The sequence below is a fragment of the Mastacembelus armatus genome, chromosome 15 (assembly GCF_900324485.2).
Source record: "Mastacembelus armatus chromosome 15, fMasArm1.2, whole genome shotgun sequence".
Lineage (NCBI taxonomy): Eukaryota > Metazoa > Chordata > Actinopteri > Synbranchiformes > Mastacembelidae > Mastacembelus > Mastacembelus armatus.
In genome coordinates this window covers 22,381,556-22,408,120 of record NC_046647.1, presented here as the reverse complement: position 1 = coordinate 22,408,120, position 26,565 = coordinate 22,381,556, and the positions used below count along the sequence as shown (strand labels likewise).

Sequence of the window (26,565 nt, the reverse complement as noted above, 5' to 3'; positions counted from 1 at the left end):
GCTTCCTGTGAATCATTCATGCTCCTGTCTCCTCTGGCAGCATCAGCTCCAGCCTTAATAAGGAAGGTTTGTTTTATCTGGCCGACAAGCACCAGTGTCGGCCCAAGTTTAATGTTTCAGTGAAACGGTGAAACCCAAATGTAACTCCTGATGTCCTATCCACCGTGCACAGGATTTTCTAACTGCAGTCACACGACCGTCTAACGTTGTTTATCTAAAGTTCTCTGCTTCTGGATTGTTCCTACGGTTTGACGGTTTTCCTTCTGTGACGGGTTTTAGTTAGTTTGCATTTTCTTTTTCAGTGGCTCAGGTTTAGCACAGTCTGATTCTTCTGTGTCTGGAGAGTTTTGGTTATAGACCAGCTGTGACCTTTGACCTCTGGCTACAATTCATAAAGAGACACTGAATCTGCTGCTTTGACTTTGTTGTAAATCTGATGCAGGAAAAAAAACAACAATGGGGCAGAAATCACTGCAGTGTGTGTGTGTGTGTGTGTGTTAACTATGAGGGAAATAAACTATGTTGTGTTGCAGGCAGCAGGTGTCTACTGTCACACTGCAGCTCATCTGTAATATTTAATAATATTTACAGTGAATTATTCTGTCAGACACAGGAAACCTCTCTCTAACACACACACACACACACACACACACACACTTCCAGGAACAATGAGCCTATGGATGCTGAGAACGCACATACAGAGAGAACAAACCTACAGGACTGTACAAACTGTCCCAAACAAAGCTCAGGGTCCTTTTCAGTCGCGTCACATGCGTCTCCTCCTCGTTCTCCCTCGTCGAGGAGTCACACTTGTTCTCTGATACAGTTTGTTTTGCACCGACCTCTCATCCCTGTTTGTTTGTGTGTGTGTGTGTGTGTGTGTGTGTGTGTGTGTGTGTGTGTGTCTGGTCCAGATGAGCGTGAGGCGGTGCAGAAGAAGACCTTCACTAAGTGGGTGAACTCTCACCTGTCCAGAGTTTCCTGCCGGATCACCGACCTCTACATGGACCTGAGGGACGGACGCATGCTCATCAAGCTGCTGGAGGTCCTGTCTGGGGAGAGACTGGTGGGTAAAAGGTGTGAGGAGGGGAGTGGCCTGAGCAGGTGTGTACCTGAAGTCTGCAGCAGCAGGACCTGAACATTTAGCAGCTTCAGCCTTCAGACTGCACACGTGTCATTTTCAGAGAACTGGAATGAGCTGATTTCAGTTCAGATCCATCTGTGCAAATGACTCTATGGTCGTTCTTCAACGACATATTTCTATTCAAGCCGTCAGCAAAATCACTTTACAACCAGCTAAATGAGGCCCAGTCTAAAGTTTGATCATTCCAGCTCAGCTATTTTTTCTTTTCTCAAAGACACTATGACAGTGAAACAAATGTTATTTAGTGGGTCCACAGAGGTCACGGAGGTCACAGGGGTCACGTTGTTCATTAATAAAGGCTTCAACAGGAAAATTCCTTCCTCTGGTAAATCACGTTGAGCTCAGGGCTGCTCTCCAGCAGTGAGCGTCCCTCCCTGGCTGCACACTAACAGCTGCCGGGCGTCTCTGCACTCCCACTCGTCTTATCTGGCTGTTTGCTCAGTTTCCCTGCACATGAAATATCAACGTTTATGGCTCCTATAATCATTAACCTCGTGTCACCGTGCTTTCCTTCTGCTCTCTACTCCAGGGGCAGTTTTAGCTCAGGCACCACCCAACTTTCATCTCTGCACCCCTAAAAATGATACTGATAATGAATCATTAGGCCCATTATTAACTAATGTCAGATTTTAATTTTGCAAACTTGTTTTATAATTTGCTGCACATGAAACACACTATACAGCTACACAGGGAATTTATTTATTAACCAAACCCTCAATATCTGGAAATCTGTTCTGCCATAGACGGATATATGATTTATTTTTTCATTTTTCAAAGAAAACAACCAGGTTCAGGTGAGAAAGTGAGGTCACATTGACACCACCTGACTAATATTCCATTAGGAATAACGATATAAATCAATATGGATCAATTCATGCTGCTTAGTAGATCATAGATTCTGTGACTGGATGTTAAGTTGGCTGAGGAGAGAGGAGCAAAGTGATGGAGACGAGGGCAGAGAGCCTGAGGTCCTGATAGTCCAGTCGCCCCTGGTCTACTCACCTTCACTTCAAATCCTACTTAAAGTATCAAAGTAGAAGTACTCTGTGCAGTAAACTGGTCCCTGTTTTACTGTTGTCTGGATGAATATTCCAGCAAGTACCTCAGATTTGTACTCTTGTAAAGTATGAGATCTAAGTAAATGTATGTTTTAAAATTAAAATGTCAGCACAAGATGCATTAAAGCAAATATAGTAAAAGTGCGGATGAATAAGTTCATGAATACTCCCAGAGGTACTGACCCAGCTGCGTGTTCATGAGACGCTGTGATGAAAATAAGAAGCTGTGGTTTTCTGGGCCAGTTAAAGTTTTCAGGCCTCGTTAGAAACACCCAGAACAGATTCTGAGCAGCGGAGTTCATTCAGTGTCTCATCGTGAGGTTTATATTCTGGTGGTAGATGCTTTCATGCAACTTTGATCACGAATTCAAGGTGTGTACGGTGATGAGTTCTGTTTCTTACTGACTCAGACTCACTGAACTCTGAGGGTCATTCAAACTCGCCCAGACAGTCCCGGTTTCAGCCCCCACCTTGTGACTTTCAGTGTGACAAGCCAAACTCTTTTCTTTCCGTCTTATTTTTCTCTCTTCGTCTTCTTGGCCGTCTGTGCAGCCTCCTCGACTCCCGACTCTTCTCCCTCCGCTCTGCTCTCATCCGGCCTTTTCACAACCTGCCAAGCGCACAGAGAGCAAACGGCCAGGAATTACAATTTTCATCTACTTTCTGATGACTCTACAGTTACGTTATTCCCTGTCCTGTATTATACTGTGGTTTTTTTACAGCTTTGTGTGTCCGGTCGGGGCAGAGATCCAGGGAATCTCTGGCATGTCTTTGAGGAGGAAGTGGGGGGGAAAGAGAGGAATAAAGGGTGAAAGGGTGATGGTGAAGTGGTGAGCAGGCTGGACGGAGGGACGAGCAGTGGGGGGCAGAGTGGAGGCTGTTGCAGTTGTGAAAGAAGTGATTGAGTAACTTTGAGGGTTTACATGGAGCCAAAACGCCTCCAGAAGCAGCAGAAGAATCTGAGAGCCAAATGAGAGGGTGCTGTCGTTGCTCCGGGCCAGACATCATCAAAGTGGTCAGGCTGCTGTGGGAGTAAAGGTTTCCAGAAATCAGGCAATGGGAAGCCCCCACCTGCACCATAGTTAAATCTAAACCCAGGAAGCTGATGGTGGAAAGTCCGTCCCCAGCAGCACCGTGTTGATGGACTGACTCTGCGTGGTATTTTAGATTTGTGCAAGCAACAGTCCAGAATATCCCTGGTCTGAGTCCAGACCAGTGACTCACTGACTGGTGTTTGTGCGACTAGAGTGTTGTTGGGGTGGACGCTCTGCTGACAGCTGGCACGTTTGCTTTATTGTAGTTTATTAACATGAACGTGCTTTGACTTATATAGTTCCAGACTGAAAACTGTGAGCGATTGTTTTCTGCTGCAGTTTATCAACGAGATGCAAAGTCATTCCAGCTGGAGGGACAAAAAAAAAAGCAATAAAAAATCCCAGGTCCTCTGGCAGCGAATCTTAACGTCAGGAGTATTTTATCAGTGAAGCGTTTTTCGTTTTCTTACCTTGGTCAAAGTGGAGCCACAGGTTGTGAAATATGGGACACTCTGCTCTTACGGTCTTTTGAGACCCAGCAGGACCCTTAGAGTAAAAGATAATGGCAGCATGAAGCAGCTGCTGGTTTTTGAAAGTTGAAAATAATCTGAGTTCGTGTTTGTTTCAGCCCAAACCCACCAAGGGTCGGATGAGGATCCACTGTCTGGAGAACGTGGACAAGGCTCTGCAGTTCCTCAAGGAGCAGAGGGTTCACCTGGAGAACATGGGCTCCCACGACATCGTGGATGGAAACCACCGTCTGACCCTGGGCCTCATCTGGACCATCATCCTCCGCTTCCAGGTAAGAGTCCGGCACACGGTGGCCCTACTAAGTCCCAGCTGCACTGGTGCTGTGGGCCATGTGGTCCATCACCTTCTGGTTCCAGGTGAAAGGGTGTTGCAGCAACATGAAATCCACAAATGAGTTTGTGTCGTCTGAAGACCTCTTAGATCCTAAAACCACATCGGTAACAGTTTTTACTGTTGGGTCACTCGGGCAATGACGTCACCACCGCTGCCAGTGAACAGTTGGGTGGAAAGGATTTGGATTTATAAGCCGCAGGGATTAAAAAACTCTTTTCAGTGGTTTAAAAGCCCGTGTGGAGGGACGAGGGGGAAATGGACGACAGAGTGTGTGGTGGCTGCTTTGGAGGAGTTGATGTTCCTGGTTTGTGCCTCAGATGTGGTTGATGTTTCTGTCAGACTTCAATCAATGAAGGTGAGATTTCTCTGTGGCTGCAGCGTTTTTATAAAACAGATATTTTTAGACATCGTCTGTAAAGCGGTGACACGTTTGGACGGAGAGGACAAAGACTGTTGGGACGGTAAAGACGTCTGATTTAGAAAAGACGTTTTTTGTTTTTTTTTTACAGACGATGTTTTTGATTGTCCTGTGAGTCTGATCAGGGATTAATGGAAACGACTCTGCTGGTCATGTTTACATCTAATGCTGCGTTCACTGTTTTTTTTTTTTTTTTTATTGCTAACACAAAGATCATTAATATTCCCAGTAAACAGGTTGGTTTCTAACCAACTAACATCCATCATGGCGGCACTAACGGGGTGTGTGTGTGTGTGTGTGTGTGTGTGTGTGTGTGTGTGTGTGTGTGTGTGTGTGTGTGTGTGTGTGTGTGTGTGTGTGTGTGTGTGTGTGTGTGTGTGTGTGTGTCTCAGATCCAGGACATCAGTGTGGAGACGGAGGACAACAAGGAGAAGAAGTCGGCCAAAGACGCTCTGCTGCTCTGGTGTCAGATGAAGACTGCAGGGTAAGAGTCTACGGATCAGTTTGAAACTACATTTCCCATCATCCCTCCCTGAAGCGGACGAACATGTTTGCAGTGAAAGCTGTTAATGAAGCTCATTAGGAACGTGTTATGAGCTGCGTGTCCCTCTGCCTGTCCAGGTATCCGAACGTCAACATCCACAACTTCACCACCAGCTGGAGGGACGGGATGGCCTTCAACGCCCTGATCCACAAACACAGGTGGGATCGGCACACAGGGTCCTTGTTGACTAGCGGGAGGCTAACGGTCTCTCTGTGGTTGTTCTTCATGTCTTACGTTGATTTTGTCTCTTTGGGGTCACGTTAGTAATATTTCTGTTTCTGTCAGGCTGAGGCTGATGCGTCTCTGTTCTTGTTTTCCATCTCTCTCCTGTTGTTTTGTCTCGTTGTGATTAGTTTACCCTTCTAAACAGGAAACACTAACAGGGGCTCCTGGACCCGTCCCTCATAGGCCTGTTCGATAACCCATGCATTGGTTCCGGTCAGGTCGATTATAGTCTTGTAGTCTATTGTAGATATTTCATTCTTTGACAGCAGGTCTGATCCTGAATTACGTTCTGTGAAAAGATCAAGTCTGCAGAAATCCTGAAAACTACATTTGGACTAATCATCAGTGTTTAGAACCCGATTCATCTGCACAGACTGAACCTGCAGCAGAGAAAACCACATGTGAAATTTAACCTTCCAGAGAAAAACCTGCTGCACTTCCCTGAAACAGACGATCTCCATGAGTTCAGCGACAACAATCTGAAAATAAACAACAACACTGTGTAAATAAAGATCCTTAGGAATCCAGACCGAAACCACATCGTCTACACATCACACCAAACACTGTGCCGAGTGTTTCAGGGTCTCAGCTGACCAGTCAGCAGACTGCCTCCTGCAAACCTCCGACATTAAGACTTCCCCGTCCCTGTGTGCACACTGACCGAATAATGAAGATACTCAGGAAGATACAGGCAGGAATGTCTTCATTTTCTGAGACTCAACAAACCACCTCAGCCCACTGATTATCTGTCATGTGGAACATTCACTCATTATTTTGGCGCCCTGTTGTTTTCCCCTCACGTGCCACTTTAGTATTTTCCATGCACAAACACACACAACTCAACTCACAACAAAGACACAAACTCAGGCTGCAAATAAACGTCTCATTGTAAAATCAAGCTGCATGTTTTCATTTTTTGTTTCTCCTTCCTGTTCTTCTCAGACCGGACCTGATCGACTTCGACAAGTTGAAGAAATCGAACGCTCACTACAACCTGCAGAATGCCTTCAACCTGGCCGAGCAGCACCTGGGGCTCACCAAGCTGCTGGACCCCGAGGGTGAGCGCCGACACGCGGCCGCGGGGTCACATGATTGATCAGGAAGTGCGCCGTGCATGCTGATCTTTGTTTTGTGTGTGCGTTTTGTGCAGACATCAGCGTGGACCACCCCGACGAGAAGTCCATCATCACCTACGTGGTGACCTACTATCACTATTTCTCCAAGATGAAGGCGCTGAAGGTGGAGGGGAAGAGGATCGGAAAGGTGACAAACCAGCTCCCTAACCCGGCTCCTCAGGCCTTAAAGGACCATTCTGGTGTGTTTTTTTTAAAACACCTTTCATCCGTTGTGTCCCAGGTTCTGGACAACGCCATCGAGACAGAGAAGATGATCGAGAAGTACGAGTCTCTGGCGTCCGACCTGCTGGAGTGGATCGAACAGACCATCATCATCCTCAACAACAGGAAGTTCGCCAACTCTCTGGTGGGAGTCCAGCAGCAGCTTCAGGCCTTCAACACCTACCGCACCGTGGAGAAACCTCCAAAGTCAGTATTATCCCAATCCTGCTTAACTGAACCTTTTCCCCTGTGGTGTGGCAGCGATGCCGGGTCAGGTGGGAGACAGGTACAGCTGTCAGCAGGGACTTTCTCAGGCTGATCGACTCTCTCACTCACACACACCCTCACACACACACCCTCACACACACACCCTCTCACACACACACACACACACACACACACACAGTCCACACGTATTTTCAGATTCATGGTGACTTACACTTACCTCTACTTAGAAATGTCTGCTCAGGAATCGCAGAACAAAGACACGTCTCCCTCTGCAGAACTGGCCTGACAATCTGCATGTTTTTACATTTTCTTCAGTGTCACATTAACCCAGTGGCAGCTGTGTGCACATCCGTTGGTTCACCGCAAGCTCAAATCTTTAACGGTGAATTCAGCTGCTTCTAATCACAACAATGTGTTAAGCTAACCTCCTTTCTGTGCTGCACCAATGTCCTCGTGCCAAATGACCACTTCTGTTGCTGGACACATACGAGTGAAAATTTAAGTCTGTTTAAGTCAGAAACCAAATAAACAGAAGCCCAGTGAAAATAACAAAGTCACAGTTTGCTGCTCATCAGTCTGGAGCTGTTTCTGTGTTAAACCACAGTTTTTCTCCTACACACAAACAAGAAAACAGACTCTGAGCCGCGACAGGAATTTTCCTGGAAGGAGCAGATCTGGTGGACAAACAGCTGCAGAAATAAATAATGAAAACATGACTTTAGTTTTTGTTGTTTCAGAGCTGACTGACATGTGACTTTCATCAAACCTATGAGTTTGGAAAAGTGTAAAATTTCACAGAAAACATCCACAGATGTTTTTCAGTTCAAACAAACCTCTGGTTTATCCTGTTTGACTTTCTGACTGAGACACAGCTGCAGCTCTGCAGCAACACAAACTTAAAATGTTTCGTTTAGTTGGATTTTTGTAAGAGAACAGGGTGTTTCTTTATATTTTAAATACTTCTAGGCATCTGCTGCAAAAAATGTAGCTACAATAGTTTCCTGTCAAAAATAAAATCCATGTTTATTTCTGAATTATCTTAAAAATACAAAGACACATATGAAGCTATTTTTTTAATGAAAGTGCAGTGCACCTGTTAATTCTCTGATGTGTGTGTGTGTGTGTGTGTGTGCGTGCGTGCGTGTGTGCGTGCGTGTGTGCGTGCATGCGTGTGTGTGTGTGTAGGTTCACAGAAAAGGGAAACCTGGAGGTTCTTCTCTTCACCATCCAGAGCAAGATGAGAGCCAACAACCAGAAGGTGTACATGCCCCGTGAGGGCAAACTCATCTCTGACATCAACAAGGTAACTACACCTGTGGTGATGTCATCATTTAACCAATCAGCTGCAGGAAACGGCACCAACCTGCTAAAATCCTTCAACAACCTGATGAGGTTATTGATGGAGCGTGGAGGCATTACTGTCACTGTGATCCATGTTGTGCTTTAATCGCTAACGTACGTGTGTGTGTGTGTGTGTGTGTGTGTGTGTGTGTGTCTTTTAGGCGTGGGAGCGTCTGGAGAAGGCGGAGCACGAGCGGGAGCTGGCACTCAGGACGGAGCTGATTCGTCAGGAGAAGCTGGAGCAGCTCGCCCGACGCTTCGACCGCAAAGCCGCCATGAGGGAGACGTGGCTGAGCGAGAACCAGAGGCTGGTCTCTCAGGTAGGGGGTCACACATTCAAGGGTTTGATGACGACACTGTCCCTGTAGGGGAACAAAACACTGCCCCCTGGTGGTCACCAAGTGAAACTGAGTTTAAAAAAACCATCTTTTTCACATTGATTTTTATTTCTAGGCCATAAATAAAAGTAATAATCATAATAATGGATCAATATGTTCTTCTCCTTCACTGTCCACTCTGCTTTTATTGTTCCTTTCTTTTTTCCTTTCCTAACTCCTTCCCTTGTTACCTTTCCTCTCTCTTCTCCTTGTGTCCTTTCCTCTTTCCTCTCCTTGTTTTCTGTCCTACTTCCTCACCATATGGACTTTCATGTCTCCTTTCTTTGTTGTTTACCCTCTTCTCTCTTCTTCTTTTGTCTTTTGTCAACTTGTTTACTTTCCTTTTCCTTCAATATGCTTCCTTTACTAACTCCTCGTTTCCTTCCTCTGTCGTCCTCCAGGATAACTTTGGATTTGACCTCCAGGCCGTCGAAGCTGCGACTAAGAAACACGAAGCCATAGAAACAGACATCGCAGCCTATGAGGAGCGAGTTCAGGTCAGTGCTGGGAAATATGACGAAGTAGATGAGATGGATGGTCTTTGTTTCTAATCCAATAAGTTTGTCTGTTGCTCAGACTGGTCTGAACCATGAGGAGGTGCTGAACAACAGGATAGAAATTAAACCTCTGGACCTTTAAAGTCTCAACAGAAACGTGGTACCAGCCCCAGAGCGTTTTTTTTTGGTGTCTCCATGTTTCAGTTTATCTTTGCGTCATGTTTTTACCAAGTCTCAGTTAAAATGTGCCTGTTTCAGTGTCGCAGCCTAAAGAAATCTGTCTTCTGTTGTCCATTCATTCCTCCCTCTGCTCGGTCTCCTCCTCCCTCTGACTGATGCAGGCGGTGGTTGCCGTGGCGAAGGAGCTGGAGGCGGAGAGTTACCATGACATCAAACGCATCACGGCGAGGAAGGACAATGTGATCCGGCTGTGGGAGTACCTGCTGGAGCTGCTGAAGGCCCGCAGGCTGAGGCTGGAGCTGAACCTGGGTCTGCAGAGAGTCTTCCAGGAGATGCTCTACATCATGGACTGGATGGATGAGATGAAGGTACAAGGGGGGGAGGCAGCAGCCAATCAGGATGGATCTTAACCTTTGATCACTTGGACTTTCCTCAGATTATTTGTTCCTGATGTGGCACTATGTTTGACCTTTGACCCGTGTCTCTGTCTCTGCAGATGCTGCTGCTCTCTCAGGATTATGGGAAACACCTGCTGGGTGTGGAGGACCTGCTGCAGAAACACGCTCTGGTGGAGGCCGACATCGCCATCCAGGCCGACCGAGTCCGAAACGTCAACAGCAACGCCCAGAAGTTCGCCAGCGACAGCGAGGGTGAGTCCAGCAGAGGACAGTTCTCCGATGGCGGAAGCGAAGAACAGGACAATAATGGTTCCTCTTCTTCCTCTTCAGGTTATAAGCCCTGTGATCCTCAGATCATCAGGGATCGCATCGCTCACATGGAGTTCTGTTACCAGGAGCTGAGCCAGCTGGCGGCCGAGCGGCGCGCTCGCCTCGAGGAGTCCCGCCGCCTCTGGAAGTTCTTCTGGGAGATGGCAGAGGAGGTCATTATAATAACTTTAGTTATTAATTCACAGCTGAAGGATCAGCCTCTCTCCTTTCAGTTCGCTGCCAAACTGCTTTTACTTCTGTTCAACACAGTCGAGGCAGGTTGAACCGAGATGGTTCTAGAGTTGTGTAACCAAGGCCTGACATGTCTGTGGTTTGTAGGAGGGATGGATCAGGGAGAAGGAGCAGATCCTGTCCTCCGAGGATTATGGGAAGGATCTGACGGGCGCGTTGCGACTGCTGAGTCAGCACAAAGCCTTCGAAGACGAGATGACCGGGCGGGCCGCCCACCTGCAGCAGACCATCAAACAGGGCGAGGAGCTGGTGGCCAACAACCACTTTGGTTCCGACAAGATTAAAGAACGAATCCAGGACATCCAGGTAGGCTGCACCTGGACCTCCACGGTCAAACTGTTCGTGTTTGCTCCGAGTGAGTGCACAGAAGAAGTTTCAGTTCAGTTGAAGCAGTTTATAATCTGCTGCCTCCTCTCTCTGCACTGCAGGAGCAGTGGGCGGCTCTGGAGCGTCTCTCTGCTGTCCGGAAAGCTCGACTGCAGGAGGCCTGCAACCTGCACCAGTTCCAGGTAAAAACACCTGCGCGCAGTTTTCACAGCTTCTCACTGTGATTAGATTTAAAGGCACAAGTGTCACTTTCCACGTCCATCTTAAATCAGATTTGTGATTCCTGATATTTGACTCGACCCTGCAGGCCGATGCCGACGACATCGACACGTGGATGCTGGACGTGCTGCGGATCGTCTCCAGCGTCGACGTCGGCCACGACGAGTTCTCCACCCAGGCCCTGGTGAAGAAACATAAGGATGTGGCTGAGGAGATCGGCAGCTACCGGCCCGTCATCGACGCTCTGCACGAACAGTCGCGCACGCTGCCGCCGGAGAAGGCCGACTCCGAGGAGGTAAACTGTGACTCAGCAGTGACCCCTGCACGGTCTGAAGACCTGAATCTGTGGGGTGCTGGGAAATGAGGAGAGGATGAAGAGTTTTCATTTCCACAATGAAGTGGAATTGCAAAGTGCAATAAAGTCGAAGTGAAAGTTTTTAAGCTGAAGGGGCCTGAGGTCCATTCATTGGTTCCGGCTGGTCTTGTGTTTGCAGGTTCAGAGCCGGCTGGCGGGTATCGAGGAGCGTTATAAGGAGGTGGCGGAGCTGACACGGCTCAGGAAGCAGGCGCTGCAGGACGCTCTGGCGCTCTACAAGATGCTGAGCGAAGCCGACTCCTGCGAGGTGTGGGTCGACGAGAAGGAGCAGTGGCTCAACAGCATGGAGATCCCCGAGAAACTGGAGGACCTGGAGGTGGTCCAGCACCGGTAAGGACCAGGAACCAGGAGTTCACTCTGAGCTTATGAAGGAAATGAGAATTTCCCCTCAGACAATACTTTTAAATGTAGCTGCATTAAATCCTTACAGGATGGGCAGCAATGAACAGAAATACTGGAGTAAATCCATGTTTCTCTGAAAGGTGCCGCCCAGACAATAGTCTTGATACTTGTCAGGTCCAACTGACCCAGGAGCTGCACACAGTCGGGCTCGGGTCACAGTGTTAGAGTCGATGTTCGTCCTGGTTTGTAACGTCTGCGTCTCCATCCAGGTTCGAGAGTTTGGAGCCGGAGATGAACAGCCAGGCGTCCCGGGTTGCAGTGGTGAACCAGGTGGCCAGGCAGCTGCTCCACAGCGGACATCCCAGTGAGAAGGAGATCAAGGCCCAGCAGGACAAACTCAACACCAGGTGATCTAACTGGGATTAGACTGGGATGTGTTATAATAGGGGGAACTAGCTTCAGACCAACATCTAATATGTGATTATAAAGTAAAGCTGAACATGTGAACACACAGAATTAAGAATAAGGTAAACCAGGTGATCAGGTTAGTGGGATTTAGAGTAAAATACAGATAATCCAGATTAAACCTGGGATTACTGATTAACTGATTAAAACTTGAAATAAGAAACTGGGATTGAAGGGATGAGATGAATCAGGTGAACATCCTGTGATTGAACAGGTGAAATGAAACCAATTCAAGCTAAGCAGTGAGTGGAGCAGGTAACCCACCTGGTTAGTCCTCATGCTGATGGCACCTCCTTCTGTTCCTCCAGGTGGAGCCAGTTCAGAGACCTGGTGGACCAGAAAAAGGACAGTCTGAACTCAGCTCTGGGAGTCCAGAATTACCACCTGGAGTGTAACGAGACCAAGTCCTGGATCAAAGAGAAGACCAAGGTACCAGCAGGACAAAGGTCATTTATACTGTACTTTACTGGCTGCACAGCTACTGGTTTACTGCAGCTCCGCCTGTCTCTGTGTTCAGGTGATCGAGTCGACTCAGGAGCTGGGGAACGACCTGGCGGGCGTCATGGCTCTCCAGAGGAAGCTGACGGGGATGGAGCGAGACCTGGACGCCATCGAAGACAAGCTGGGCGACCTGGGGAAAGAAGCGGAGCGCTTGGCCTCCGAACACCCGGAGCAGTCCGAGGCCATCAAAGGACGACTGGCTGAGATCACCGGCGTCTGGGACGAGATGAAGGTAGGAGGAGATCCGTCGCAATAGAAGATCAGGAGCTTATATAAAGTCATTTTTACCAAATTGAGTGCTCAGTGTTGTCTCTGTCTAAATGTCTTTAACTCGGGAAAAGAAACAAGCAGCACTTTTCTATCCCTGTGCACAGGACACCATGAAGAACCGGGAGGAGTCCCTGGGCGAGGCCAGCAAGCTGCAGCAGTTCCTGCGCGACCTCGATGACTTCCAGTCGTGGCTGTCGCGCACTCAGACGGTCATCGCCTCCGAGGACATGCCCAACACGATGGCCGAGGCCGAGAAACTGCTGGCTCAGCACGAGGGCATCAAGAACGAGATCCGCAACTATGAGGAGGACTACCAGAAGATGCGGGACATGGGCGAGATGGTGACGCAGGGCCAGACGGACGCACAGTACATGTTCCTGCGACAGCGGCTCCAGGCGCTCGACACCGGCTGGAACGAGCTGCACAAGATGTGGGAGAACCGACAGAACCTGCTGTCCCAGTCCCACGCTTACCAGCTGTTCCTCAGGGACACCAAGCAGGCCGAGGCCTTCCTCAACAACCAGGTGACGTCACCACACCTGCACTTTCAGTTTCTGTGAAGCTGCAGGAAAACACACGCATCATAGACGAAAAGATCCACGACATGATTCTCATTCAATTCTTTATGATGAAACGTTGATGTTTGACAGGAGCAGAAGTAAAAATGTAAAAGTGTTGATCTGTGACGAACATCAGACACACCCTGCACCTGGTTCTGGACTGGACACACATGGAGCTGATGTGTTTTTATTAGCTACTGAGTTTATGGAATAAACTGCTGCCTGTTGTTTTCCTGACATTAGCACATATCATAGATATATACACTGCACAGACCTTCAGTTCTTACCTCCACACACACCAAGACTGGATCTCTGCCCTCCCTCTGAGGGTTCAGAGGCTGCCATCAAGTGGTAGCAGGGCTTCATTACAGCTGCATGTCTGTACAGTTTCATATCATACTGTCCAACGTTAAACACAAAGAAGGGGCAGGAGGTTGAAGCCTGGCAGGCAGCTGATTGTGTGGTCGTCTTTCAGGAGTACGTCCTGGCTCACACTGAGATGCCCACAACTCTGGAGGGAGCTGAGGCTGCCATCAAGAAGCAGGAGGACTTCATGACCACCATGGACGCCAACGAGGAGAAGATCAGCGGCGTGGTGGACGCCGGCCGCCGCCTGGTGGCCGATGGCAACATCAACGCTGAGCGCATCCAGGAGAAGGTGGACTCCATCGACCAGAGGTAACCACCATACTGAATGTGTGCTCTTAGTTGTGTTGGTGTTGCAGCCATGCTTTGGTTATGTTCTCTGGAAAAAAAGGGAAAGGGGGAGAAACAAGGTTCTTGATCAGAGAAGAAATAAGTTCTACTTTAAAAGTCGAGGCGGGTCTCAGGACTGACCATTAAAATGCTGATAATTGTTGTGCAGACACAAGAAGAACCGAGCAGCTGCCAGCGACCTGCTGACGAGGCTGAAGGACAACAGAGACCTGCAGAAGTTCCTGCAGGACTGCCAGGAGGTAACAGGGGGGGCTTCAGTCCTGTGAGGAGTACAGAGACCAGGATTTGACAGGTGTTGGTGTAAGTGGTGATTAGCTGAGGTGATTTCCTGTTTGTGTGCGTCCAGCTGACCCTGTGGATCAACGAGAAGATGCTGACGGCTCAGGACATGACGTACGACGAGGCCAGGAACCTCCACAGCAAGTGGCTCAAACACCAGGCCTTCATGGCCGAACTGCAGTCCAACAAGGAGTGGCTGGACAAGATCGACAAGGTGGGACGGCAGAGCAGCAGGGGATGAAACACGGTAGAATGTGCAGATATCAGTCACGTTTGGTATGTCTGAAAACTCTTTCGTTTGAATTAGACTGGGTCTTGGACTGCTTAGTGACAGGCATATTGTGCTTTCATCTGCTAACCACATCTGAGTGTTCAACACAAGTTCTGTGTCTCAGGACGGGCAGGCGCTGATGGCAGAGAAGCCGGAGACAGAGGTCATGGTTAAAGAGAAGCTGGCGTCTCTGAAGACGATGTGGCAGGAGCTCGAGTCGACCACCCAGACGAAGGCCAAGTGTCTGTTTGACGCCAACAAGGCCGAGCTGTTCACGCAGAGCTGCGCCGACCTCGAGAAGTGGCTGGCCACCCTGGAGGGACAGCTGCAGTCCGACGACTACGGCAAAGACCTCACGTCCGTCAACATCCTGCTCAAGAAGCAGCAGGTAAGGAGGTCAAACTCACCTCAGTGCTGCACTGACAGGTGGTTCAGGTCCTCCTGTCTGAGGGGAGCAGCCCTTCATGGCACCTTCACAGCTTTTATACTAAAAAACTGTATCACTCCTGTTTTCCATTTAGACAGTACATGTAAAGAATAAAACAATGCTTGTGGCCTTAAAAGACTCCTGACAGGCTCGTGTGTTAAAAGACAGGATCTATGGTTTGGTAGAAATCATCTCTGAAGTGTGTCACGAGCCTTTAGCCGTTAAATAAAGCAGAGATCTTCCAAGTTACAGCTCAACAAAGAAGCGTTTCTAAAAATGATGACACTGATATTCATGTTCCCCCTTTGAACCAATTCACTGTCATTTTCTCTCAGGTGTTTCTCCAGTGTTTGTTGTTTTGGCCAAACATGCAAAACTAATCAGTCTCACTGCGAATTAGAACATATTAGCGTGCTGACACATTAAACAGGGGGAACATGGGAAACTGCTGGAATAATTCATCTGCAGGCTTCACTTCCACCTGGTCCTGTATTTCTGGAATGATTTCATGTTGACGTGGAAAGTGAGTGTTTACGTTTGGATGGACTCCTCTAGAAACAACAAACAATTCACCATGAGGAGAAATGGACTGGTGGAAATGTCAGGTCCTGAAGAGTCTCTCTCCATTTTTACACTCATGGAGTAGGAGCAGAAGCTGCTCTGCACATTATTCATCCATGGGTGCAAACACACACACACGCACAAAGACTCAGCAGCACACACACACACACACACACTTACACTCACACACTCACATAGCAGTTATGTAATCTTCATTTGATGTGTTAGGAGTGAAAACTGAAAGTGTGGAGGATGAGACTTTCCAGTATTTTCAGTCTATTAAAGCAGCTTTACTTCCCTCATTAGACCTGTGTGTGTGTGTGTGTGTGTGTGTGTGTGTGTCTGTGTGTGTGAGAGAGGAGGTCATTACCGAGTGCTGGATCTATCAAACAGAGAAATAATTCCTCTCCTCCTCTTCTTCTTCTCCTGCTCTGGTTTAATTCCAGATTCTGTGTTTTTTTTTTTGGTTTTTTTTTTTGTTTATTCATCTTTATTCGACGCCTGTCAGGCTGTTTTTAAACTGTCAGGCTGTTTTTTAATCTGCACCAGTTATTGGACGTCTTTTTTTTACCAGGACCACTGAGAAATGAGACGAAGACTCTGAAGGATTTTCTCTGTGTAACCGATATTTGTTTGTTTTTCATTATTACATCATTTCATCTCTAAGCACTTTTCTCTCTTACTGCTCCTCATCAGAATATTTTTTTCAACATATTTAAATTTTGCTCATTTCATAAAAAGCTAAAATATTCAACTGCATCTCAGGGACTCTTCAACAAAGCTGCACCTGCTGATGAATACCATGAGATGTGGTTGAAAGCTAAGGAAATACGTTCCATCGAAAATGGTTTGATATTTAAAGATGCATGTACGATACCGTGTGTGTCAGCTCTTGTGTTCATGCCGTAACCTGCTGTGCTCCTGCAGATGCTGGAGAGCCAGGTGGGGGTGCGTCAGAAGGAGGTGGAGGAGCTGCAGAGCCAGTCGCAGGCCCTGAGCCAGGAGGGGAAAGGCTCCGAGGAGGTGGACGGGCAGAGGGTGAGCGTGGAGAGGAAGTTCCAGACCCTCCAGGCGCCGCTGATGAAGAGACGAGATAACCTCATGGCCTCCCGTGAGATCCACCAGTTCAACAGGGACGTGGAGGACGAGATCGTAAGTAGAGAATCGGAGGAAACTCTATATTTATTGTTTTTAACTGAATTTAATTTACTGAGCTGCTGTAACGGCTGGATGAGTAAAACTGAAACACAGACCTGGAGTTCACCTGCATGTTTCTCAGAAATGACTTTCACTGAAAAAGGAACCAAAATTAGTGTCAGTTGGGGAAGTACTGTAGTACTGTTTTGCAAGTACTAGTTATAGTTGGGTTGTAGTAAGTCACACTATTGACAGTATAGTAATAGCAGTATTCACTGTATCTGCAGCAGCTCTTACTGCAGTGCTAGTATCACTATTGTTGCAGTACTCGTAGAAAGTGTTGTAGTAGCAGCAGCTGTGGGAATACAAGTAGTACTAGCAGCAGAATTGATGACATTATTTGTAGTATTAGTAGTAATAGTTCCAGCAGTACTACCAGCAGCAGCACAAGTGGTACTAATAGTCATAGTAGTGGTAATTGTTGCAGGTCAGAAGACGTAGTAGTAGTAGCAGCAACAGCAATGGTAGTACTTTACAGCAGTAGAAGTAATAGCAGAGTACTACTCTGCTATTACTTCTACTTCATCCTTCTCTAATTGTAGGATGCTGGATTAAGAAAAAGGTATTTGAAGTAGTGCTGTTTTGTTGCAGCAGTACTAGTACTCGAATTAGCTGCGGTATTAGCACCAGTATTAAGTACTAGCAGTAACAGCAGTTGCCAGTAGTATTTGTAGTATTATCAGTGGTGACAGTAATAAGAAATTCCTTCTAGAAATTATGAGAAGCAGTAGTAGTACTTATTGGAACAACAGCTCATATCGAAACTCTGTGTGTGTGTGTGTGTGTGTGTGTGTGTGTGTGTGTGTGTGTGTGTCTCCAGCTCTGGGTGGAGGAGCGGATGCCTCTGGCCACGTCGACCGACCACGGACACAACCTGCAGACGGTGCAGCTGCTCATCAAGAAGAACCAGGTGCACAAACACGTTTACCTGTAAACATGAAACACAGCGTAGTTTATTTATCAGGAGGAATAAACAGGAAGTAAGAAGCGATAGGATGTACTTTCAAAGTAAAAGCAGTGATTTCTGTCAGCATCATGTTGCCTTGTCACTCAACCCTCGCTGTGACCTTTGACCCTCGCAGACGTTGCAGAAGGAGATCCGGGGCCATCAGCATCGCTATGACGACATCTTTGAGCGCAGCCAACACGTCCTGAGGGAGGACAGCCCGACGGCCGAGCTGATTCGCCAGCGGCTCGCCGAGCTTCAGTCGCTATGGGAACAGATCAGGAAGGAGACAGAGAAGCGTCACGGGCGCCTCAGCGAGGCCCACGAGGCCCAGCAGTACTACTTCGACGCCGCTGAGGCCGAGGCCTGGATGAGCGAACAGGAGCTGTACATGATGTCTGAAGAGAAGGCCAAGGTAAGGTCAGAGGTCAGGGGAACAGTGCAGGACACCTGAAATCCCACAGGAGAATATTGTAAAAGGTTTTTTAATAAACATTTATGAAAGTTATTATTTTTGAAATATGTGCATACACATACATCTCACACACACACACAAATTAATAAATAAATAAAGGGGGAGGGGCTACACCTGCAAATACATATGTCCATATAAATAATCAGCAACAAAGCACATATGCAGGAGCCAAACTTTCAACAACTGGTTTTTATTTTATTATTATCCTCAGTTTTTGATGATTCAGGTTCTGGTAGAAAAACAATAATTTAAAATTGATGCAGTTAATTTAATTTCCTGCCCTCTGGGTCCAACATGTCAGTTTTCTTCATTTCACTGTTAGTTCCTCGGTTTGTGTGTTTCCTGTTTGGTGATGTGGTTTTGGTGTGACGTGTGTGTGTGTGCGTGTGTGCGTGTGTGTGTGTTCTGTCTCTGCAGGTCAGTGCACGTTTAGTGGTTAGAGTTCAGTTCACAGTTATTAAGTCGAGTTTCGGGTTTATGTTGTGTATTTTGTGTATTTTTGACCTTGTCCCTGTTCATTTTTGCTTGTTTTCTTTTTTCACTCCACGTCTCATACTTTTACTTTTCTTTTCATTTCTTCCTTCAGAAATTTGATTCACTTCTTTGTTAAACATGAACATGAACTTTGTTAAATAATGCAGCGAATGGTTAATATCAGTTCGTGTGTGTGTGTGTGTGTGTGTGTGTGTGTGTGCGCGCGTGTGTGTGTGCGTGTGTGTGTCAGGACGAGCAGAGTTCAGTGGCGATGCTGAAGAAGCATCAGATCCTGGAGCAGGCGGTGGAGGATTACGCCGACACCGTCCACCAGCTGTCCAGCACCAGCCGGGGCCTGGTGGCTGCCGAACACCCCGACAGGTGAGGGGGCGGAGGGCTCAGGTCAAAGGTCAATGCTTGCATTTCTGTGGTTCTTCTTTAAAGGAAGCTGAAAAAGTAGAAATGAGTCAAAGAAGTGAAGAAAAGAGTAAAAGAAGGAAATGAGGCATAGATGAACAAAATTGTGAGTGGAGGAAAAGGAAGGAAGATGAAAGGTAAAAAAAGTGAAAGGCAGGAGGAAACCCTAAATCCTGATCTCCTCTGGTCCTGTCCGTGCAGCGAGCGTATCGGGATGCGTCAGTCGAAGGTGGACAAGCTGTACGCCGGCCTGAAGGATTTGGCGGAGGAGCGGCGAGGGAAGCTGGACGAGCGTTTCCGTCTCTTCCAGTTAAACCGGGAGGTGGACGACCTGGAGCAGTGGATCGCAGAGAGGGAGGTGGTGGCTGGATCCCACGAGCTAGGACAAGACTACGAGCACGTCACCGTTAGTACCACTCATACGTGATTCAAACCACGTTTCTGTTCAAGTATTATGGACAAATACCCTCAGGGCCAAACTCAGCATGTTAGAGAGGATGAATCTGCACAGGTCATTTTATCGATTAAAGGTTAATATTCAGAGTATTTCCCTCAGGCCAGATTACAGTGCTGTTTCTGTTATTTTGTCCACTGTCGTCATTTATTTCAGAAAATGTCTAAACTGACAAATGAACCGACTCCTTCATGTGATTGTCACCTTTAATGTCTGTCGTCCACCAGATGCTGCAGGAGCGTTTCAGAGAGTTCGCTCGGGACACCGGGAACATCGGGCAGGAGCGCGTGGACGGAGTCAACCGCCTGGCGGACGAGCTGATCAACAGCGGTCACGGCGACGCCGCCACCATCGCGGAGTGGAAGGACGGTCTGAACGAGGCCTGGGCCGACCTGCTGGAGCTCATCGACACTCGCACTCAGATCCTCGCCGCCTCCTACGAGCTCCACAAGTTCTACCACGACGCCAAGGAGATCCTCAACCGCATCCTGGACAAACACAAGAAGCTTCCGGAGGAGCTGGGCCGGGACCAGAACACGGTGGAGACCCTGCAGAGGATGCACACCACCTTTGAGCATGACATTCAGGCTCTGGGGACACAGGTACGTGCCCTGACACCGAAAGCTGAGAAACATCATTTAGAGCATCGTCGGAGGACGATGACACACACTGACAACTTTATGTCGACCTGCGAACATGAGAAAATACGTTTTCTCTCAGTTTAGACACAGCTGGATGAAACTTTTACCTGAAAGTCGGAGTTTATGGGACCTTGTCGTTGTGATCGCCTGCTTCTCATGTGAAGGTTTGACCTGAACCTTTTCCTCTCGCTGCCGTTTCAGGTGCAGCAGCTGCAGGAAGACGCCGTTCGTCTGCAGTCGGCCTACGCTGGAGATAAAGCGGATGACATTCAGAAGAGAGAGGGAGAGGTAACACGTCCGCCTCATTGATACTGGGCTTGGTTTGCTCTGAATGCAATCAGTAAACACAGTTATCGCTATTATTCTTACATCATTTGGATTTGAGATGGATTGGACCCAGCACTGGTGTTAATGGAGCTGCTGTAAAAGGCCCTTCGCCTCATGCATGCTGCACTGCTGCTGCACTAACTCTGCGTTGTTCCTCTGCCCCTGGAAGGACCTGCTTTCAAAACACAGACTTGTAGGTGGTTTGGTTAGAGGCCACATGGAGAATCATCTCAGATAAGCTGAAAAACAGGCCTGTGCTCTGTGTGAAGATGAAGCTACAGGCCACACAAACATTCACATGTTCAGGTGTCAGACGTGTCACAGACCCTCAAAGGGGATTTTATAGTCATACTCAGAAGAAGATGGTACAGGGCATGGTCAAAATACTGACAGCTGATTTCTTTCCAGATCTTTAAGGCTCAAAACCAAATAGTTTTTATTTTTTTTGCAGTCGATTTGGGAAAACGTCAGTAATATGTGAAGACGCTTGAAATGTTGAGCCAGACTCACAAATTGCTCTCTGACCTTTCCTGCCCTGTGCTGCAAACCTTCAGGAGCTCTGAAGGATCCACTCATGTTCTTGTATTAGGGAGCAGAGCTGGTTGTTGACTTGCTCAGTGTGTGTTCAGACACAACGTGAAGTCAGTTTGAAAAACACACAAGTGAACACAAAGACATGAGCTTCAGTCCAGATGCTGCAAACCCGCGGCTAAGACCCGTCCAGGTGAAATCCTGTCCCTGATCTTTATGAATGGACAGTTTCATATAAATAAAGTGGAAGCAGACTTCACGTTCAGTCTGAAAACACCTGCTGGATGATTTGTTTACAGGTCAGACCCTTTTTTCCCACATTACATCACGTCTGAGGTTTGAAACTTTAAACCAGCTCCATTTGCCGACAGGAAGTGTTTTTGTTTTCAGTCTTTATTCCCCATATTTTTGCAGGTCTTGTGCAGGCGTGAATTCTGTTTTGCTTAATAAACTGCTCTGGATTCCACAAACTCATGACGCATCAGAAAATTGACATCTGAAACGGGCGTATTCAGAAAGTCTGAAGCTGAAGTGGGTGTCACCTTGTTAATAATGAGTGTCTGTGATGGCGATGTGTTTTGACCATTCCCTGTATGTCCGTTTCCCTGCTCATCCCTCTGTCCACCCAGAAGAGAAAGGGAGAGGTGAGACTCCGTTTACCAAAAACATTGGCTTTGCATCAGTCTTCATTTTGGCTGCAGTTTCAGATTTTCTTTGAGACTTTCGACTAAAATGTTGATTCATTGTCGTGACATTTTAGTCGTTTTGGTGCAGATCTGTTCTGGCCCGGCGTTAGTCACAGACTAAATACTCACAGGGTTTGTTTTGACCTTCCTTCGATCACTGTGGGGGTGGATTTCTGTGCATTTCTGATCTGAGCACCAACAGGCTGTAAACTCCACCCGCCCGGTCTCGTGAGGTGGTTAAAACAAATGCTGTCACTAGTTTGCAAATAAAGTTTCGATCTGGCGAGTCGGTGAAGATGAAAACTGGACGTTAAGTGGAAGTTGTTGATGTTTCGTGGCTGCACATGGTGCGATCGAATGTTTGCTTAAACGTAGCTGCTTGTTTTCTGGCGTCGCTGCTCTCAGTCCTCTGCAGCCATGCTTCCATCCCTGCACACACTGTCTCAGCCTCACATTTGTGTTACTGAGAAGAAACTGAACAGATGCTGATTCTTTTTTTTTTTCTTTTTTTTTAAAAATGCAGTCAACAAGGCCTGCCAACAGGCGTCAGTGTTGCTTTTGCCCCTAACACACACAGCTGCCAGAACGTCCACACCCTCCCTGCACAGCTTTGCCTTTTGCAGCTCAGTTGTTTAACTTGCTGACGTTTGACTATAACTTGTGTTGCTGCTTGTGGCTGGAAAATGCAGCAGAATGGCGGCGTGTTTTTTTTTTTTCCTGTGTTGTGTTGCAGCGATGCAGCTTCTGTCAGTCCCAGCCCTGAAACCAGACTCGGCTGCACGGTGGGACTGTGCTTTAGCCGCCGCTGTCTAGCTCTCTGATATTAAAGTGAGGATGTTGATCTATTTCCTGGGATTTAGTTTTTAATTAAGGTCCCATCCAACAGGCCCAGATAAGAAATGTAAGAAAAATTCCCTGTGGTGGCATTAGTTTCATCACAGTACATTTGATTCCATATTATAATATTAGTTTATGTGGTCATATAATGAATGAAGGTTTATGGATCAATTTTACCAGCTGTGTTAATCCACACACCCTGTGCTGATGAGGGTGACCTTCTTCCTTCTCCTCAGATGCTCTTTGAGGTGTCTGATTGTCGTCTGACGTTTTAATTCGTCAGGTGACCCCAGTCCTGGTCTGTGTGTTAGAGGGTTCCTGCCTCTGCTCTGAGCCCTGCTGTGTGTCCTCTCATCCTGCTCAGGTCCTGGACGCCTGGAAGAACCTGCTGGAAGCGGCGGAGGGCCGGCGGGCGAAGCTGGTCGACACCGGAGACAAGTTCCGCTTCTTCAGCATGGTGCGTGACCTGATGCTGTGGATGGAGGACGTCATCCGCCTGATCGAGGCCCAGGAGAAGCCCAGGTGAGGACATGTCAGGTTATGGGAGCATTTAGCTTCTCTCTCAGCAGGAAACAGCAAAATAAAAGAATTTAAAGTGATTTCTGTCGTTGTAATAAGCAGCAGCCAGTCGATGTCTGAGCTGCACTCAAGTAACAGACTTTTAATTTTATTTTCTCACATATCAAACCCTTCGTGATGACCAACCAAAGCTTTAGCAGAATTTAGCATCACGATGTGGTTTGTCTGGGTGTTTGCTGGTTTTCAGGGACGTGTCGTCGGTGGAGCTGCTGATGAACAACCACCAGGGCATCAAGGCGGAGATCGACGCCCGCAACGACAGCTTCACGGCCTGCATCGAGCTGGGCAAGGCCCTGCTGGCCAGGAAGCACTACGCTTCAGACGAGGTGGAGGAACCTTCAATCAGATTATATGAGGCCCTGAGCAGTCTGTCTCCAAACCACAACATTAAAACAACATCTTAAAACATGTTTTCTCTCCTGCAGATTAAAGAAAGGTTGTTGCAGTTGACCGACAAGAGGAAAGACATGATTGACAAGTGGGAGGACAGATGGGAGTGGCTCAGACTGGGTACCATGTTTCTTCCAAACATTTTCTCAGTTCATTATTTATTATTTATTATTATTTCATTATTTTGTGTGTGTGTGTGTGTGTGTGTGTGTGTGTGTGTGTGTGTGTGTGTGTGTGTGTGTGTGTGTGTGTGTGTGTGTGTGTGTGTGTGTGTGTGTGTGCATGTTCAGTCCTGGAGGTGCACCAGTTCTCCCGGGATGCAGGCGTGGCCGAGGCGTGGCTGCTGGGTCAGGAGCCCTACCTGTCCAGCAGGGAGATCGGCCAGAGCGTGGACGAGGTGGAGAAACTCATCAAACGTCACGAGGCCTTTGAGAAGTCAGCCGCCACCTGGGAGGAACGCTTCGCCGCGCTGGAGAGGTTGACCACGGTGAGACGCACGAGCACGAGCACACGCCGGAGAGGTGAAAAAGCTTTAAGATAAAAACATATTGACTGTGGGTGTGTGTGTGTGTGTGTGTGTGTGTGTGTGTGTGTGTGTCCAGATGGAGTTACTGGAAGTGAGAAGAAGGCAAGAGGAGGAAGAGAGGAGGAGACAACCCCCACCCACTGAGGCTGTAGACGCTGCAGCACAGCACAGGTGAGGGATCGATCACATCGATCGCATTGATCACATTTACAGCCACTTAAATTAAACATGTCTGTTAATGGATCCCTGCAAGTCTGTACTCTGCCAAAGATTGTTTATCAGTGGAAAGAAGCATCACTCTGAGACACATCTTCTCTCTGGCTGATAAAAACAATCCAGATGAGTGCATCCTCCCAGTTAACTTCCATTTCATATTAATAATTTAAACTCGTCAAGTTAATATCTTTGAAATGTGACCAGTATTTCACTGAGGAAAGAAAGGGCCATGTTAGAAAGGCTGCACGTGACCTCACTGTGACAGATACATATTTAATTATTATTTAATTATTGTGGCCAATGAACAACTTTATTGAGTGTGTCTGACTCTTTGTGTACTGTGTGTGTTCGCAGGGCGGGTGAGCAGGCGTCTCAGAACGGGCTGGCGTCCGATCAGGAGTCTCCCAGGGTTAGTTACCGCTCGCCTGCCTACCAGAAATACAGCAGCTCCCTGCAGAGCCGCAGGACCACCACGGCGCCCTGATGCTCACAAACACACACGCTAATGATGTGCACATTCAAGATACCTTCATACAACCACACACACACTCTAACAACCATGCACGCCGAGACATGAAACCTCACAAAACATCAGCCCTCATACAAGATATGACTGACTGACTAGTCGTCCTCCTCACACACTCATTACTATTCCTCTATTTATCACTTCGGCATTTATTGTTTGCTCCTCCCCCTTATTAGTTAATCAATTCTTATTGTATAAGCGTAAGGTTAGCTTTAAAGGTGTCACGTGCATCATTTTAGCTTTAACTGATAATGACTGACATTGATTTGTGTAATTACTTTTAATAAGATTTTCGTCTTTGAGATTCTTCTTAATCACTTCTCTTTAGTAAAGGTGAACCAAAGGGACTGATGGGAAATGTAGTCTTAAGTTGGGAGGACTAAACAGGCTCATTGTGGATCTCATTAGTTCAGCACCATAATTTCATGAAAACACGGTGTTGGTTGAAAATTCAGCGTAATGCATCTTTAAACTGTAACTGCACTGCTTCAGTAGTTTTGCCGCAGCTTTAATGAAAGGCCTTCGTGTCCACCTGGATCCTTCTTTTTCTACTAATTAGCTGTTTTGCAGAAAAAACCTGTTACTTCAACATTCTGAGAGTTTCTGCAGCAGCCTCTAGTGGCCGATAGAGGTACTGCAGCCTAAATCACTTTTGAAAGCCCTTATGTTGTTGTTTTCACTGGAAGTCATTTATTAGTGATCCACTCTGGTTGACAGGCTGATCCATTTGTTGCCAAACATTTTTGTTCTGATGCCTGTTAAAACCTTTAATTCCTGACACCACTTGAAACACATACAAACAGCTCAGGTCTGGTGAAAACCATGAGCCACATTCCCTCTGAAAAGAAGATCCAGTTTGACACTCAGGCTTTTTCAGTTAAACACAGGGGTCTCCAACCCTGGTCCTCGAGCGCTACTGTCCTGCAACTATTCCTGCCCTTCCAGTTTCTGATTGGTTGCACTCACCTGATCCAGGTAATCAGCAGTGGGTAGGGCAGGGATATCTGGAAAACCAGCAGGACAGTAGTGCTTGAGGACCAGGGCTGGAGACCCCTGGTTTAACCCATGAAGCTTATTAATGCAGAGTAGTAGTGAGCAGTTTTTATCAAATTTGGCCTCAAAAAATCATTTTTTAACTAAAGATATAAGTTTTAGGTAAAAGCTTTTTTTTCTTCAGCTTACTTTACATTCCTTTTGTGCTTAATTTGTTTATTAGGGAAAAAAAATACCCCAAAAAACAATGTTAGTCATGCTACTAAATGGTGCTTTATGCTCTTTGAAGCAAAAATGAGCAAACAGTATAGCAGGACATGACTCGTGGACATAGTTGTATTAGTAATTTTAAAATGTTTGCATTTGTTGTGAGTGTGAATGTAAAAGCAGCACATGAAACTAAAAAACTACACACATACATTCACAAATATACAAAACTACACTCCTGTGTTTTCATCCATTCCTCCTTTTATTTTCTTTCCTCCCTCCCTGTGTCTCTCAGCTCGACACTCCTGTCATCCTCTCCCCTCAGCTCTTAATGTTTCTGCTAGTTTACGCCCTCATTTATAAACTCACCCTGTGGAACATGAACCTCTGAGACAATGAACAAACAAATCAGTTCGTCAACACACAGCCGTCACTCCATGATCAGGTTCTTCCTCTACAGACACTTATTACAACAGACAGATTATATTTATTCTTTCATGTAAATCATGGTGTCATCAGCATATTGAGACATACGGTAAAACAAACAGGGAAAATGCAAAAATAGACACAATTAATTAACACTAATAATCTTTCATACATGGTAACATGCATACTCTTACAT

General features: G+C 47.0%; 1 protein-coding gene across 2 annotated transcripts in view; it reads left to right on the top strand.

The window, feature by feature from the left end:
• LOC113131730 (spectrin beta chain, non-erythrocytic 1) overlaps positions 1-26,565 on the top strand; it is a 73,574-nt gene that overhangs the window by 42,232 nt on the left and 4,777 nt on the right. For both annotated transcript variants that reach the window (XM_026309318.1, XM_026309320.1), the window contains 38 exons: positions 915-1,066; positions 3,865-4,038; positions 4,911-5,002; positions 5,140-5,220; positions 6,230-6,345; positions 6,438-6,550; positions 6,644-6,831; positions 8,038-8,155; positions 8,355-8,513; positions 8,972-9,067; positions 9,409-9,615; positions 9,744-9,897; positions 9,976-10,127; positions 10,294-10,512; positions 10,635-10,715; positions 10,841-11,047; positions 11,247-11,458; positions 11,740-11,877; positions 12,244-12,364; positions 12,453-12,668; positions 12,811-13,230; positions 13,742-13,944; positions 14,132-14,222; positions 14,330-14,476; positions 14,658-14,921; positions 16,449-16,673; positions 17,539-17,628; positions 17,801-18,079; positions 18,864-18,994; positions 19,232-19,436; positions 19,712-20,086; positions 20,327-20,413; positions 22,871-23,028; positions 23,273-23,411; positions 23,511-23,595; positions 23,766-23,962; positions 24,078-24,172; positions 24,572-24,626. In XM_026309318.1, the coding sequence (XP_026165103.1) occupies positions 915-1,066; positions 3,865-4,038; positions 4,911-5,002; positions 5,140-5,220; positions 6,230-6,345; positions 6,438-6,550; positions 6,644-6,831; positions 8,038-8,155; positions 8,355-8,513; positions 8,972-9,067; positions 9,409-9,615; positions 9,744-9,897; positions 9,976-10,127; positions 10,294-10,512; positions 10,635-10,715; positions 10,841-11,047; positions 11,247-11,458; positions 11,740-11,877; positions 12,244-12,364; positions 12,453-12,668; positions 12,811-13,230; positions 13,742-13,944; positions 14,132-14,222; positions 14,330-14,476; positions 14,658-14,921; positions 16,449-16,673; positions 17,539-17,628; positions 17,801-18,079; positions 18,864-18,994; positions 19,232-19,436; positions 19,712-20,086; positions 20,327-20,413; positions 22,871-23,028; positions 23,273-23,411; positions 23,511-23,595; positions 23,766-23,962; positions 24,078-24,172; positions 24,572-24,626 (6,242 nt within the window). The remainder of the gene's footprint in view (positions 1-914; positions 1,067-3,864; positions 4,039-4,910; positions 5,003-5,139; positions 5,221-6,229; positions 6,346-6,437; positions 6,551-6,643; positions 6,832-8,037; positions 8,156-8,354; positions 8,514-8,971; positions 9,068-9,408; positions 9,616-9,743; positions 9,898-9,975; positions 10,128-10,293; positions 10,513-10,634; positions 10,716-10,840; positions 11,048-11,246; positions 11,459-11,739; positions 11,878-12,243; positions 12,365-12,452; positions 12,669-12,810; positions 13,231-13,741; positions 13,945-14,131; positions 14,223-14,329; positions 14,477-14,657; positions 14,922-16,448; positions 16,674-17,538; positions 17,629-17,800; positions 18,080-18,863; positions 18,995-19,231; positions 19,437-19,711; positions 20,087-20,326; positions 20,414-22,870; positions 23,029-23,272; positions 23,412-23,510; positions 23,596-23,765; positions 23,963-24,077; positions 24,173-24,571; positions 24,627-26,565) is intronic.